The 16120-nt window shown below is 41.4% G+C and overlaps 1 protein-coding gene across 3 annotated transcripts; it reads right to left on the reverse strand.

Annotated features, from left to right (window-relative positions):
* Positions 1-10152: 10152 nt before the first annotated feature.
* Positions 10153-16063, reverse strand: LOC112564751 (chitotriosidase-1-like). 3 transcript variants are annotated; one of them, XM_025239796.1, is made up of 9 exons: positions 15898-16063; positions 15115-15170; positions 14135-14414; positions 13804-13915; positions 13417-13541; positions 12291-12414; positions 11530-11715; positions 10811-10919; positions 10153-10234 (listed from the first exon to the last, which is right to left on the reverse strand). In XM_025239796.1, exons 1-8 carry the CDS (start codon positions 15918-15920, stop codon positions 10836-10838), a joined length of 990 nt encoding a protein of 329 aa, XP_025095581.1. In that variant the 5' UTR covers positions 15921-16063; the 3' UTR covers positions 10153-10234; positions 10811-10835. The 3 variants fall into 3 exon arrangements, with proteins under 3 accessions (XP_025095581.1, XP_025095583.1, XP_025095580.1); XM_025239798.1 differs by lacking the exon at positions 15898-16063 and adding an exon at positions 15700-15778; XM_025239795.1 differs by lacking the exon at positions 15898-16063 and adding an exon at positions 15381-15676.
* Positions 16064-16120: the final 57 nt, after the last annotated feature.

Below are 16120 nucleotides of genomic sequence, written 5' to 3' on the forward strand. Positions count from 1 at the left end.
GAGGATGGGGAGGAAAATAATGTTTTCTGCTTGTCTGGGAGTAGAGTAATGCCTGTGTTACTTTCCTCACACGAACTAATGAAATTGTTTCCTCCTGTAGGATGCGACAAGACGACAATAAACAGCGTTTAATGACACTTGTACACCGGAACCTCTGGTGTTCACAGGTATGCACTGCGGATCCGGACAGTATCCCAGCTCAGGACCATCGTGTCATCTTGGAATTCACAGCTGTTTCATCACTGCAGCAACAGAAAATTCTATTTAAAGCATGCAGAGTTGTAAATGTCGTAATGTCTGTGACATCACTAGCCAAACCTCGATCTCGAACCACCTTTCACCCAAAAGGAAAAAAAAACCCAAAGCAACCTCGCCCCCCGTTAGTCCCTTACACAGAAAAGTGAAGATGCTCCAAAGAACAAAACATGTCGCTCCAAGACGGTCCGTCTCAAACCTTGTTTGTCAAATGCCAAGAAAGCGTCTCGAAGGCTCAGTTTTCATTTCCTAGTCTCGCCGCCACTCGCCAAGTTCTTGCTCGTGTCGTGTTCCGCTACGCAAGTGCCATTCGTCTTCATAATCGCACAATAATAATTTCTCCCGCTATTAGGCCGTTGACAAGCAGACGACCGCTTGCTGATTGGTTGAGCGCGCGCCGTAATGGGATTAATGAGGGAGACGACGAAGACGCCAAGCTCCGCCCACACAATCAACGCCGATGCGGAGCCGCGATAAAAGAGCGCCTGTCATTGGCGGAGATCTGCGCGCGACAATTAGGGTTGGGGACTTGGTGAGTCCTCTGGCGGCCGCGGCGACATGGACGACGGCAGCGGGCGGTCAGGGCTGCTTCACAACAAACTTAAGGGCCCTCGCCCAGTTAGCTCGGCCATCGGGCTCACAAAAGCGACTGGAATTAGGTAGATAGGCATCGCCGGCTCGGCGTCAACTGACAAGCGGATCTGTCTTGCGCAGTTTGGCGAAAAGAAATCTCGCGGAGGGCGCTGCAAGAATGAGAAAAAAAGTGTCACTTTTATTTCCATTCATGGTTGAGTTTGACAGACACAGTGGACGAGGACTCAGGCAAAATGGTCTCGGCGTGAAAGGCCGCAACAAAAGGCAGGGATTAGAGAGATTTGTGCAGTCTCCTGGGCCAGATCCTGTTGCCTGTTAGCGACTCCGGGAGACGTGCATGTACACGTAGGTGTTGATCTTTTGTTGAAGGAGTAAATCTGGTTTCGCTGATGTTTCTTTCTTCAGAAGAAGGAATCGTTGTTTGTAACTAAAGACTGCGTGGGAAGAAGAAAGGAATGGTCGTCAACATGTAACTCATTAAACAGGCGTGCTCTCATGAGTAACGGGCAAAAAGGAAAAAACACTTAAAAAAGAAGAAATAAAAAAAAAAGAAATAAAATTATTAAATGATGATCATCTTCGTCGTCGTCGTCGTTTTCCAACTCATCCTCCTCCTACTTTTCGTTGTCCACAACGTCACCATTACCGTCGTTGTCATTGCCGTTGTCTTCATCCCTCTTCTCTTCATCCTCATCCTTCTTGAGAAGATCGAATTTTGTTTGTTTGTTTGTTTGTTTGTTTGTTTCTTTGTTTGTTTGTTTGTTTCTGCTGCCAGCATCGTCTTATTTATCAAAGTCTCTCGTTTCCGCTACCTTCTCTACTTTTTTTTCAAAGCCCACTGACTACACTACTTTTATTTGTAACGTGCAGTCACATTTATCGCTATATATACATATCGCTATAATAATCGATTGATTAATTAGTAACAAAATCACAAGTTTATAAACAAGAAAATGTTTACTCTCACAGGTTCAAGAAAAACAGTTTTTAAGCAACATTTTAAAGTCTATTATAAACCACAATGTAATTAGTATTACACATAAAATCTGCATCAAAATCTGCAAGCATGACAGTGTTGAAAACAATGACAACATTTTTAAGTTAAGCCATTTATAAAACATGCTGACAGATAAAGGATTCGAAGCTGTACTGCTTCATTTTGCTTTAAAAAAATCAATCTTTTTTAATTTACGTAAAGCTAAAATAATTAACTTGTAAATCTTATTTTCGATCTGTTGTTTATCCATACTTCTCGGGTATATTTAGAAGAGAGACAATAGAATGACATTTTCAAGGTTTCAAAATGTCTATTAAACTTGTTCAGTGGTTTAATGTTTATGATATCTGAAATGGGATGGGTCCTAGTTTGATTTATCAGCCTCATTTCGTAAGAATGTGACAGCATAATAAAAAAAGTCACCATTTTCTGTCCAAAAAAAGGTTTACTGTTATCTTTAGATTAAAATATCATTTTTAATTTAAATAAATCTGCTGAATTTATATAGATCACGAGGAATGTGTTATTGTGCAGTGGTAACTGGAGATGTCGAAATGTCTCTGTTACTTGATGTTTTCTGTTTTTGGATGCAGTTGGTCAATGAGACAGAAGACAGATACTGGGAAATCTTTTGTTTTGGTTTGTTAACCTAGCAATGAAAATATTGAACGAAGAGTTGCAAAAAAAAACTTTAAAAAAAATGCAGATAGGAGGACTCACTGGCAATCATAGTAGACAACAAGGTCGAAGTTACTTTAAAACAGTGGGTTAGCAAGAAGAGCTTTTTCTTGCCATGATGTGGATGATGCAAGCTTTTCTTTTGATATTTGTAAATTCTACTTCTGGAGAAAGAATATTTCACAGTACCTGCTTGGCACAGAAGAAAGAAATCCATTCCTCACTCCTGTCTGTAGATCACACCTAATTTTGTGATTACATCCCCCACACCCACAACCTGCTGCACACTGAAACAGTTCTTGTTATAAAATACTTTAGGGGAGCAAGCAGTGTCATCAAGTCAATATGTCAATAAGTCAGTAAATCAGCCCTTTCTCTTGTCTCTCATTTTCATCTGTACTTTTCCACTATGTGCTCTTGTTGTCTATCTCACTTTTACCATAGACACCACATACTGTTCATCCTTTCCATCCTTTGTGTAGTGGTGCACTGAAATGGGGAGGAACGCCCCAGGCGCCGCAAGAGAAAGCATCCCCTTCCCCAGGTCTCATTAAAACTAGGTTCATACAGATAAGTTATGAAAGCGAGATTTCTATTCTATTATCTTAAGTATTATATTTTCACAACAACTGACTTGTTATGATATCAACATATGTTAAAATTAACAGAATTCACTGGAGTAGTAATTTAAAATCACTGATTTCAATTTCTACGAAAGTATTTACTCTGATGGTGAGCGGGGAAGAATGTCGCCCGGTAGTGTAGTGGGTAGAACACTCGCTTGTCACCGCTGCAGGGTTTCGGGGACACTCTCTGTATGTGACACCTGCTCGCAGAGATGGTGTCCGAACCGAGAGGAGCCTGGTTCGATATTCGTGCGGAGAAGCAGAATTCGGGAATGGTTTAGGAGAGATAAGGTGGAGAATGGGAGAACAAGGCACCACCTTCACATAAAGCTGGGCCTGAGAAGTATTGAGGTCTTTAACACCTCACTCCCCAACGACTTTATAAAGATTAGTCGATGACCTTTACCACACACAGGCTTTCTCTCTCTCTTTCCTTCTTTGGCTGGTTGATTTGAGCAGGGGGTTATAAAAAGGGGTTGGACCTGGTGGTGAGGCCAAATGAGATTTTGTGATGGCTCGATGTATCGTGTCGCTTGTTCAGGGACCGTATCTAATGACAAGAGCTAAGTCAATGTGCAACATACTTTTGGACATGGTGGGACGTAAAGCTGAATGGTAACTACTACTACAAAACAATGAACATTACCTATGAAAAGAAGCTGGGTCGTCTAGGCGCCAAAAGCCGTAGGTGAACAAACAACCCAAAGGTTATAGACCAAAGTCAGAGCAGCATCCGGTCTACAGCTGTCGATTATCTCTGTTTACGCTTCATTTTTGTTGAATCATTGGTTTTGTTTGTTTTGTTTGTTTTGTTTTGCCTTTTGTCACCTTTCACTTTCTGAAGTTTTTTCCGATGTTCCTTCCGTTTTTTGTTGCTAACTTTGTTTTGTTTTTACATTTATGTTATGTGTCTAAGCTTTATTTGTCATTGTCTCGTAATATTACGAACTCTAATCAGGACCTTTCTGTATCGTTTTATTTTGTTGCATTTTCTGTAAATTGTTTTCATCCATTTTCCTTCTCATATCTCTGTTTCTGCTATTGAAACAGCCCACATCTGTCCTTTTGTTGTATGTTTCATCATATTTCTTACTTGTTTCTATTTCTATCAAATCATTAGCACACAACTTTTTTTTAAAAAAAAAAAGTCTACTTTTATTCTCAGTCCTTTATTATCACCCAGACTCAAAACTAGCAATCTTCTGGTGCATATATCACACTGTACTAATGCCTCCAATCGGAATAACTGTTCAAGCAAAAACCTCACCTATTTTATTAAGACACGAAATAAACAAAATAATTAATCTTCGGTGCTAAGCTCTCCGACGCTGACATATATGCCGCATTACGTCATAACAGTACTCGGCAGCTGTAAGTAATTGATCAGGGTGTCCAGAGCAATCAGCTACGTGTGTGCTTGAACACAGGGAGACATAGCTGCTGCAGCACGGTGTTGCGTGCCACGGAGGTATCAGGTTCACTGCCCGTGGCCATTGCGACGGCACCAAAGCTAAGCTCGAGAGAAGCGGCTTAAGTGAAGGAAAAGCAATCAGCACATAACAGCATGCAATCGAGGTGCTTATCACACTGCAAAGCCTATTGAAGCAAATGTGTTTTTTTTTTCTTTCTTTCTTTTTTTGCGGCTCCTAATCGGAGGAGATCAATTGAGCCCCACTCCCACCCAACCCACCTGTGCTTCTAACTTACAGCGCCTAATTGTTGTCGTCTGTGTCTCGGCGATCTTGCATAAACATGTGTTCGATAACTCTTCTGGCTTTGCGAATAAAGGTCGATAACTGCCGTGTCCAAAAATAAAACCGGTCTGTAAGTTGGAGCGGTGTGACGTCTAACTGTAGTGACGTACGAGGCGCGTGCTGGTGCGCCAGGGAGCCCCGCTGCAGTCTCTGACGTCATTACAACCGGACAACTTCAAGGCTGGTGTCCCAAAAATTTGTTTTCGATGGACTGAAATAATCTCGCCATTAGATATCTCTTCTTCAAATCTGAACGAATTATTCATAAGGCGCACATCATGAACGTTTAAAATTTCACCTGAATTGAGGGAAAGATGCCAAGATTTCGATTCCCGTGGAGTTACAGAAATAAGCACAAGACAAGGACTTATTTTCATGTGCTCCGAATTATCTGAGGCTTTCCGTGACTTCAGAAGTTTGAAATCAAATCACGTGCTTTCTCCTTCAAAATAAATAAATAAATAAATAAATCACACGGCAATCCCACCAGCAGCTTTGATGCAAGGTAAGACGCAAAAGCTGATTTAAAAATACTCAGACCTTCAGTCCAGCTGTACGGCACACCATCGGCCAATGTGTTCTTCTCGATCTCGTACCCTGACTACAGACTCCAGGGTTGATGGTGCTCTTTTGTGGCAACTTCAGGCGCATATTTTTCACAATGGCCGAGAAGGGAGAATAGGGAGATCTTTGACTCGTCACGCGATCCACACCATTTCCTCCCAGACTACGCGCTGCTGGAGACCACGTGATGCAAGCTGGTCTTTGAAACCACGTGAGTGCCGATAAAGCGAAGGAAGAGAGACTGAGGATGGAGTGAGGTGGGTGGGTGGGGAAAGAATTCCGTTTCGCTGTGTTGTCCACGTATGTGAGGATGCGATGCAGTACCCGTGACTGTGTAATGAATCACGTGACTGGTGAGCAAGGACGTCATTGGTCAGTACTCTCTGTACTATGATCTGTTATTGTTTTCCGAGCGTGTTTTCATTGGGACTCCCTGGCAATGATCGATGGACAGAAAATTGCAATACTGTCATACTGAGTTGTCTTTGTTGTCGATCTAAAAAAAAAAATCTTTAGCACTGTTCAAAAGGTAAAAAAATAAAATAAAAACATGTCTGTGGTGGTCTCTAACAAAGTGAAAACACGATGAGCGGGAGGTGGGAGTTGGAGTGGGTTAGGGGACTCGAACTTCACTCTCGATGGGGATCGTTAACTGTTCACATTATCATGGACCATTGTATCACTTAAAATGCTTTTTATCCCCACTGTACGTTTTAAAAACTTGTTTTGTTGCTAGTTCCTTGATTTTGCATCGCGGTGCTTGCCGTCTTCCAGTTGCCGCAATGGCTATAACACACCCTTTCACCCTTTCATCCTTTAATTCTTTGATCCTTTAATCTCGGTTAATGGGTTAACCGATTTTGCCGTTCGCATTATTAACGTTTTTCCCAATCCTTTCGTCTGTTGAAGTCAAAGCATTTAATGCAGGCCAGCCTTCAGAAGCATGTACACTGTACTTATTTCCTATTTACAGATGAGACAAACTCGGAGTTCAACACAGTTAATGCGAGATGTTTTATTTTTAGGTCAGTTAGGGACAATCGTTTGGAGAGGCAATGTTCAGTTCCTTTGTGCTTATGATTTTTGTGAAGTGCCTTGAGCTGTCCAGAGGCCTGGAAAAGGCGATATACAAGCGAACACATTATTGTTGTTGTTGTTGTTGTTGTTGTTGTTGTTGTTGTTGTTGTTGTTGTTGTTGTTGTTGTTGCTGCTGCTGCAAAATCTTCATTCTGTGTACAGGTTACGTCTTTCTACTAAGAATCTTTCTTTCCGAAACTCATGTGCCGCGAGGTTTTGCTTATTGCCCTTTTACTGTGTGGACATCCACCAGCTTTTGTTCCAGACCAAGGATTCGACTACAGTTACGATATGCTCAAAGCTGGACGTTTATCCGTGAACAGTTCTGGACTTAAGTGAACGATAGTGATGTGCTGTAGTGGAGCAAACTGCAATTCCCCGTGTCTGAATACACATAAACATTCTCACCGCTCTCCTCGTTTTTATTGCATCACCCAACCCCTACCCCGCACACGCGCGCGCACACACACAACCTGCTCGACCCCACACAAACAACTTGAAGACACCGTAGATGTGTTAAAGTAAAGCCCAAACTCGGACTGGGTGTGTATTAGATGTTTATTCTACTTGGAAAGAGTCAGTTATTGACTATGTCTTAGCAAAAACATCGGCGCGCTTCTCTCGTCAGAAAAAAAATTAACATCTATTGACCGGCTGCATTTGAGCAACAAACAGACCTGCAGAGTTTTACCGAAAGCTTCAAAATATAAAAAAAAACGGTAGGAAAAGTAGTGTTTGAAACATCGATTTTGTTGTCACAGGCACACACCCATCCAAGGCAAGAATAATGATGTCTAAACTGGCTGCCTGTGTTCTGCGTGCTCCCAGGGATACCTGACCGGGTTCCCAGCTTTGGCGATAGGAAAAGCGATAAGATTGAATTGGCGTTCTGTCGTGTAGGCCTAGCTCACTTTGTGTTCAATAGTTTTTGCTCGAAAGCCGATTATTCTGACTAAGCTTCAGTCAGCAAAGAAAGCCATTTGTTTCAATGCCAATTTATATGGTTGGCTGAGTGGCCGCAAAAAATGGAGCAGGTAAGAGGATTAGGTGTGACGAAGGTGGCCAGACATTAAAACTTCAATCCATTTCCAATTTGACTGGAATACTATTTGACGATTGTGCAATAATTCCACTTGCACGAAGGCGTTTTACTTACATCGACTTGCGCTACTGACTATTTTCTCCCACAGTCCAGTCTGCCTTGTTTTCACTGTGACTTGTCGGACAGTTGAGAAAAGACTTCAGCCAGAGAACTTAATAGAAGCCAACGATGGTTAAGTGTAGCAGTGAGGTGATCATTTGATTTTGAGATGTATTTGTGATAAAAACTTTTGCTTTAGTCACATACTTTTCCCCAGCAGCAGGCAGGCATGTCCGAACAAAGGGCAATCGTGTGGATGTAGGCAAATATATATATATATCCTATGTCTGATGCTAACAATTAATTCGATGTGCTTCGAAGAACAGTGACAATAACGACACTTGCCTGGGGCCTAGCCATGAAGTGGTGGTAAAGCTACCTCGATGGTTGCAAAGGATTGCAAAACAATACAGACAGGAGCAGACCGAGAATTTCCAAAACAATTCCATACAAAAAAACTTGCAGTAAAGTTCCAACTACAGCAGCTACATATAAAACCGTGATTAAATTGGCACAATTGCATTCTGACTGAAATATTTCTAAACCCATCCTTCTTAGGAAAACAGACTGCAGTATTATGCTGATTCCCCGAACAAGGTAATTTTCGTTTGGTCAAGTGCCCGGATGCTAATTTTCTGGACATATTTGTAGTTATTTGAGCTTCTTACTGCCTGACGTCGCGGTAACCTAGCAACTGATTCAGCTGCTTTATGTCGTGTGACTGGGTATCCAGTGTTACTTCTAAGACGTCCGGGTGTTGATGAAGAAGATGGGTGGTACTGAATGAGCGGGAGGGAGAGTAAGATGGCGATCGATGCAATAAGTGAACCATAGGCCTTTTGTCTGGTACTTTCTGGGCGTAAAAGCAGGGTATTCATGTGGCAGGCAGCTGTCGCAAGCTGGCGAGAAACAACTGTGGTGACACCTGCCGATGATGTGTCACTTACCGGATGAAATGGCGCGTTAGGAGGTGAAATGAGGAGACTGCTTTTGTTATGTTGTTTTTTGCCGCTGCTGTAGTTTTTGCTTTTGATGTGTTCGCGGCCATTCAGACTGGATGAAGTGATTCGTGGTGTATTATACATATGTATAGTATCGTCACACGTTATATATAGATGTAAGGAATCTAAATGGCAAATCAGTCCTCCTGATTCCTGCGGAAACCTCTTCATGCAAAAAGCGTGACATGGACGGACAGTGACTAAGACGATAGCACCAGCAATGGGACAGGACACTGGACACCGGCAGTGTTTCTGACACTGATATAAACCAGTGATTTTGGCACTGACAATGACAGATGAGTTTAGCACAGCAGAAAAGTTTGAGTGAATAGTAAAATGGTAGTAAATACGGGGATTCTATACTCCTGCTAATTCTCTCCCTTTGGTGCAAGGTAAAAATGCAAGCGAAACTAGTCATGGTAGGGTCAAACTACTGGCGATGGGCTAGCAGTCCAGTTTTAGAGTTGAAGCTTGTAATTACTATTTGATTCCAGTTGCTAGCTCCTAGTCTTCTGCTTTAACGACTGTACTTGAACCTGTTTAGATTTCAAGAGTTTTTTTTTTTTTTTTTTGTTTTTTTTTTAACCGCGCACACAGTCGATTTTACTTTGTCTTATATTTGTCCGTTCCGTCATGCACTGTTGCTACTTTTTTCGAGTTTGCCTTTCTCTTTGTATATTTATAGCTAGATAGACAACGCGGATACCGGTCTTTGAAAATGTTCGTTTATTTGAGCAGAGACAAATGAAACAATTTTCATGAAATACATTTTTAGTGAAGACAAGAAAGAGGCTCCACCATAATTATGCCCTTTTTATGTAACACGTGGTCTGAACACTATTCATCATCATATTTCAGAAACATTGAAGTATGTTAAACCCGTCAGTGTTGATGAAAAGAAGCAACGTGGAGAACTCTCCTAACAATAAAATAGCGAGTGTAAAGTAAAAACAAAATGTACTGAAATAAGGAACATAAATCAACTAGGAAAATACAGAAAAAGGACACTCTTTGATCTGCGGTTGAAAAAGTTGTAAATCATTTACCTTGTGCTTAAAAATATCGAAGAATACTGAATAAGGACATATACTTTGTAATTTTTGCTCGATTCTGGCTGTCAGTAGCAAAGAATTACATAGACAATGTACTGCTGCAAAATATTCATAAGGAAATTGAAATGTTATCACAGAAAGAGACAAGACTATACAACAGTCTTTAACAGAAGCTAGGAACGTTCGATCTGATTGACAAGCAGATCGACGGCCGGACAAGGAAGAACCATTTAAGGCCAAGGGAGTGAACTCACAGCCTACAGGTTGAGTACGAATATTTCATGTCTGCGTCATCTTGACGACCCTTCCCGGCTGCAGATCCCTGACCGGAAGTGAGCGGCCGGTGTCTTGACCACGCACGCGCAGTGCAGGCAGCAGAGCCTCTTTCATGGATGTCACCAGCGGAAATTGCACTCCACATACTCCGTCGACGTCATCAAGAGCCAGGGACCAAACGCCAACGCCTCCCAGACCTTGTCCAGCAGCCCAGTTACACTACAAAGAGAAAACACTTGGCATGTTATGACAGCACCTACCTTCGCTGCTTCTCGGGCCTGGAAACGTCAATGGATTTGAAATGAGAACGCACGAATTGCCGTAAACACTCGCGCCTATGCGTACAAGCATCACTCAATTTCTATTGTAAAGAACTTGTTTCTTGTTTATTCATTCAAGTGCAGAAAATGATTATATTATATTTACTATGACTATTAGAGTAGGTCCTATAGAGAGGTTTTAAAATAACTTAATTTGAAAGGATCATGATGTCATCGAGTGCCGCATTGGTAGTCATGATGTAGACCCTTCTATAAGTGCATTTGGTCACAATGGTGCTTGCCACTTGAAAACAAATGTTTCTGTTGACCAAAAATTTTCTGTGTATCTCTGTGTAAATGTAATTGATGCGTGTGCGTGTGTGCGCGCGTGTGTGTTTGAGCGCAAGAGAGAGACAGCGTGCGCCCCTGCTGCTCGCTGTATGTCATGTCTTTCTTCCATAATTATAAATCAACTTGATACTCAGTATCTAAGATCTTTGAGTGAATCTCAAACACAAGTTTCTGGCTACCCAACCTTAGCTTGCACAGTCGCTGTGTTGTCAAATGCCACCCACGTCAGGTCCTGGTACAGGTAGGCACTCCAATGTACTGTCCTCCACCACTGTTGCCCCTGACTTGCAGGCCTGCAAACACAGCAAAATGTGTGGTATGATCCGACATACCCAGGATATACTTGTTAAAGGTAACCAGTCAAATTACGTTTACATTCTAGCTGTAGTCTGGTGTATTTCTCTTGGAAATCAGCTTTTACAATTTACTTCTCTCAGCTAGTTCTTTCTACTCCTTTCAACAATGAAGTTTGCAGTTTTGAGGTGATGCATCGTGTAGGTTTGCATAAAAACTATTTGATTTCCAAGACAGACATGGTACTGTCATTTCCTCCAAGCAGGATAACTTCAGTTGTATTCAGTTTATTTAACATTCCCGTAATATGAACAGATCTCAATACTGTCCTTTAACATGTTAACACCCACTTATTTAATTCAGTTCATATCACTTAGTGATGAAATACATTCTCTAGCCTATTTATTATAGTCAGTTTATGAAATATTCTGTTCTCTTTCCTTTAATTCTTACATTCATACACTAATTCACCAAATCCTTTTACAAGGCGGAAACATAAATGTCCTTTGACATTAATGACTCCCCTATTCAGCCAGTTTTTAAGGTGTCCCTTCATACCAACACCCAAGAACTATGTATTTAGTTTAGTCCTATTCTGATTCAGCTTACGTCGGGGTAGGCATAAATTCCAGTTAAGCCGCGGACAGGTCCAGGAGCACCTTTGCCCGTAGCTGGAGCATGAAGGTTATGGTTGGAAGCATCGGCTAGCGTCCAGGAACGCCCGTAGGTGGGAATGCCTAGCAACAGCTTTTCCCCTGGCAGTCCCTGCTGCAGGTAAAAGTTCGCCAAGGCCGACTACCAAAGAGAGAGCGAGAGTTTTCTATCACGAACTAATATGGGGTTGCATAATTTGTTACGTACTGACACAAAACGAATGCTCGTTCATGCAAAATCGAAACAATTATAAAAATTAACTAGCTGAATGTAATTAAAAAATTATATTTTACGTAGTTTAAGCGGTGGTAATAATGTTTCAAAGCACGTCACCCTAAAGCAAAAGTTCTGTTTAAAGTACTGTATGCCCTCAGCTTCCCTCTCCATCTCCCACAAATTTAAAATAGAATTATTGTATGATTATTGATTAATGCCAAAAATGATAGCTAATTCTTATGCTAATGCCATACTTCAAGCATAATTGTGAGTGTGCGCGCGTGCGTGTGTGTCTGTGTATGTGTCAGCGAGAGAGAGACATTTTGTAACATGTTTTGGAATCAAGGCTCGATCGCGACTTCAGCGACATTAAAGTGGGTTCTCAGTTTCTAAATATGAAACAGAAAACAGAAGATTGAAAGTCTCAAAACTACAATAACGCTCAACTTACGTAAAATAAGGAAGAAAAATTAAGTGAAGTCATTCGTATTTTCACTTACTGCTGAAAAGTACGTGGGGTCACCTGGTGTAGTAAACAGCGGACTGTTGTAACCAGTCTTCACATCTTTGTTCTTGATGTAGAGGTGGAAGTCATAAGCCATGGCAGTTGCGAAGTCGACAGTACTGCACATAAAGCAGGTGTTGCGAACTGATAATCTAATTGCCACATCTAAGCATATTCATTCTTTCAGAGAAACATGCACGCACACGTGAACAAATGCACTCACAGAGAGGCTAGAGAGAAAAAGAAAGAAAAATGATTGAAAAATTTCGATCCATCAAATTAACGAGACAATTTCATACAATTTGGACATGAAGTAGAAAAAGCACGAACAGCCACAAAGGCCTTCATCTGGCAACACTCCCCTCCACACCATAAAAAGGACAAAATACCCCAATAAGCTACAGAATTTAACCAAAAAGGTAAAGGTCTTGACCTTTAAATTTTGAGAAAGTGGATTGCTGTAAGCGACAGCTATTCAACATTATCAGAAAACGTTTTCTGTACCCATCATTATTTGTTTCGGCAATACTTTTATTCTTTATTATTCTACAGCTGCAATTATTTAAAGAACTATGATGGAATATAATTTTTTATTCCGAAAAATGCAGGAAAACACTCGATAATTGTCTTTGGAACTGAACAAATGTTTGGAAAGTGATGATAATGAGGAGGAGGTTGAAGAGAGCACTCCGATGCACATGTCCACAGAATACTGCACAAACCCAACAGGGGAGCACCTATGAACAAGATAACCCTTCCTCTCACTCACTGAATCTTACTCCCCCTTCCAATCTTTAAACATATTTAAAAGAAGACAGTTTACAAATTTTTCAATACCAAGAGCGCAGAAAGGACCTAGTCACCTAGAGGGTTTTAATTTTACGACGCTATGTCCGAAAATACAAATAATGTAGTGAAACATGAAAATTATCCTTCAGATACTTCTACGGGTAAGTGACTTAAAAACGCGTATAACAAATCATTGTTCGGCACTGTGCAGCAAGCGGGTCAGTTAATGTAAGATTACAAGACGGGAGGAAACAGATACAGCTCACATAGAATTTTGTCAAATCGGTATCTTTATATTCATCATCATCAAAATTTTTTGTTTCTAATCTTACCTTGCCAAAGTATTGAAATCATAGGCCGCCTTTGCCGTATACACGTTATTGGCCAGAGCAAGGGAGACAAGCAGTGGTGGTCTGCCAGTTTTCTGAGCCTCCTCTTGCACTGCACTGCGCACAATCTATAATAATACGCAAGACAACAAATGATTATGAAACATTCCTTCTCATCCTTCCTCTTTAAGTGCAGGGTACACACACACACATATCATCACCACTGCCAGCGGTGGGAAAGTGTGGTGGTGGTGGTGGTGGTGGTGGTGGGGGGGAAGTTCGCTGCACCACAGGGGTATCGAACCGACGCCAATGCTCTGACCATTTGGGTTTTTCGCTTGGCCATGTAAATCGAAACCTTGACTAAATGACTGATTTAATAGTACATACCCTAAGGAAATTAGCGTAATTTGCTCGATCACTTGATGAGGGAAACTCCCAGTCGAAGTCTACTCCATCAAGCGAGTACTGGCGAAGCAGGGCGATAGCATTGGTTGCAAACCTGCCATATATTGGAACAGACATATATAGTTACATACATGCATACATACAGAGGACTTTTGACCGGACGGTAGGAATCGCAATTGTGGTGTTGGAACATAAGCTGTCAATGAACACCTTAAGACAAGAACAAAACAAAAACCAACCGAAAGAACGAATTCTATTCCAATGAATATCCGTTCATTCCAATATAAAAATATATAGACTGGCACTGACTTACGCTTGCATTTTGCTTTGATCGCTCCCTACCACAGTAGGAAAGCCCTGCTGAAGGGACAGAAGCACCTTCAGATCAGGGTTCGACGTCTTGAGGGATGTCAGGGTTCTCCATGCAGAGGCCTGGCTTCCTGTGGGCGGGACGATGCCGGGCCCCGAGCTGCCAGAGGACGTGATGGTGCCGAAGGCATAGATTAAGTGAGTGCACAAGTCGGCAGGCACTTTGGAGGGAGGGAAGTAACCTGTCGGCTGATAGTAGCATGCCAGAATCGGCGAGCTTAGGGCTGCCGTGAAAAATAAAAATAGGTTAACATTGTAGGACACAAAAACACTCACACACACACAGAGGTTGCAAGCTCAACAGCACCAATAGAAACAATATTAATGAGACAAGTTTAATAAAAGTATTTAAATGTTAGCGCATTTGTTATTTTTTAAGACCCTTTTTAAACGAACAGCTACAGTTCGCAGCAGATGATCATTTTCATTGACATTGTTGTGAAAGAAATAAACACACATACACACAAAAACGAACCAAATTAAAATGACGGAAAAGGAAATGAAACGTGAAGATTAGCAAGGACAAACGAGAACACACTGTTAAATCCCCGACCACGTGTATGTGTGTGGTGGGAAAGGGGGGAGCAACTAGAGGTGCTTGTCACAGTTGTTATCTGAATCGTTTTTTCAATGTCATGAACGTGACCTAGCGTGTCATATCCAGTCTAACACAACACATACAAAACAAGAACAGCAGCAACGGCAACAAAATCCTCATTGTCCCACAGCACAATTTAGCGCATATTTAGACAGTTGTCTATGACGTGGCTATGAGTCCTGACGCTGCTCCGTCTGTCGTCCCGTCTCAGCTCTGCCCGTATCTTGCCCTACCGCCGGGCTACCGGCCGACCTTCTACAAAAGTAAAAGAAGAAACGTGAATGAATAACCTAAAAAAAAAAAAAAAAAAATTCATTGTGTCTTACCTTGCCCTTGCATGACTAGAAACGTTGCTACAAAGAGAACTGTGTGTGAAAGTCTCCTGTTGAAAAAAAAAAAAAAAAAAATGGAGGAAGAAGGCAGAAAAATTTAATAAAAGAAAGAAGAAAAAGAAGAAACAAAGGAAGGGATTGAGAAAGGAGGAAGGAAAACGAGAGAATGAAAAAAAAAGAAAGAAAGGATAAAAAAAATAGAAGGTCAATCAAAAGAGTAAAACACACAAAGAACAAAAATTGAAATGAAATGTCGACACCAGCAGTAGATGACGATACTTAATTTCCTGGTGAAGCAAATACTTCCTTGTTGGTGTGTTAGCATGACTGCTTTTCTGTCGGATAAAGACATAGCGTGAGAATAGCCCCTAATACACAGGAGTGCAGTGCACTCTTTCTCTTTATCTGCCTCTAAACACTTTGATCGGTCGCGCTGAATGCACGTCCCTTGTGGAGTATGGTGTTTGTCTTCTTTTCACAAGCAGCTCAGGCTGTGAGGCTCTGGCCTTCCTCAGATCCCGATAGAAAGAAAATTGGCTCATCTGGAAAGGCTAATAGGCACGGAGACCCATCACTCACCCAATTTTAATACTTATATCATACACACTATGTAGAAGTGCGCAGTTAATCTTTTGTCGCCACTTTCACTTTCACAGTGTAAGGGACACTACTCAAAGAAAAGTGAGCAGACGATATGTTGATCGACTTTTCAGCATAAAGTAATAAATGGTGCAATTAATTATTTAATGGTGAACTAAGCTATGCAAAAACACTTACCCGTTTACTGCGTTCGCAAACATTGTTAAGAAACAATCTAATCTCCAGGATCTGAGTTAAGAATGTATATCCTGTCTGTCCCTGTTTCAGCTACTGTGCGGTTGGCGTCATTTTTCTTCCGCGTCCGGTTTTATGGGAAAAACCATGGAAAAGCCCAACCTGTCGATTGTCCAGAATAATTTCAATTTCTTTTTAAAATAATTGTGGTTAACTACCATATTCT

This window comes from Pomacea canaliculata, linkage group LG5 (genome assembly GCF_003073045.1).
Source record: "Pomacea canaliculata isolate SZHN2017 linkage group LG5, ASM307304v1, whole genome shotgun sequence".
NCBI lineage: Eukaryota > Metazoa > Mollusca > Gastropoda > Architaenioglossa > Ampullariidae > Pomacea > Pomacea canaliculata.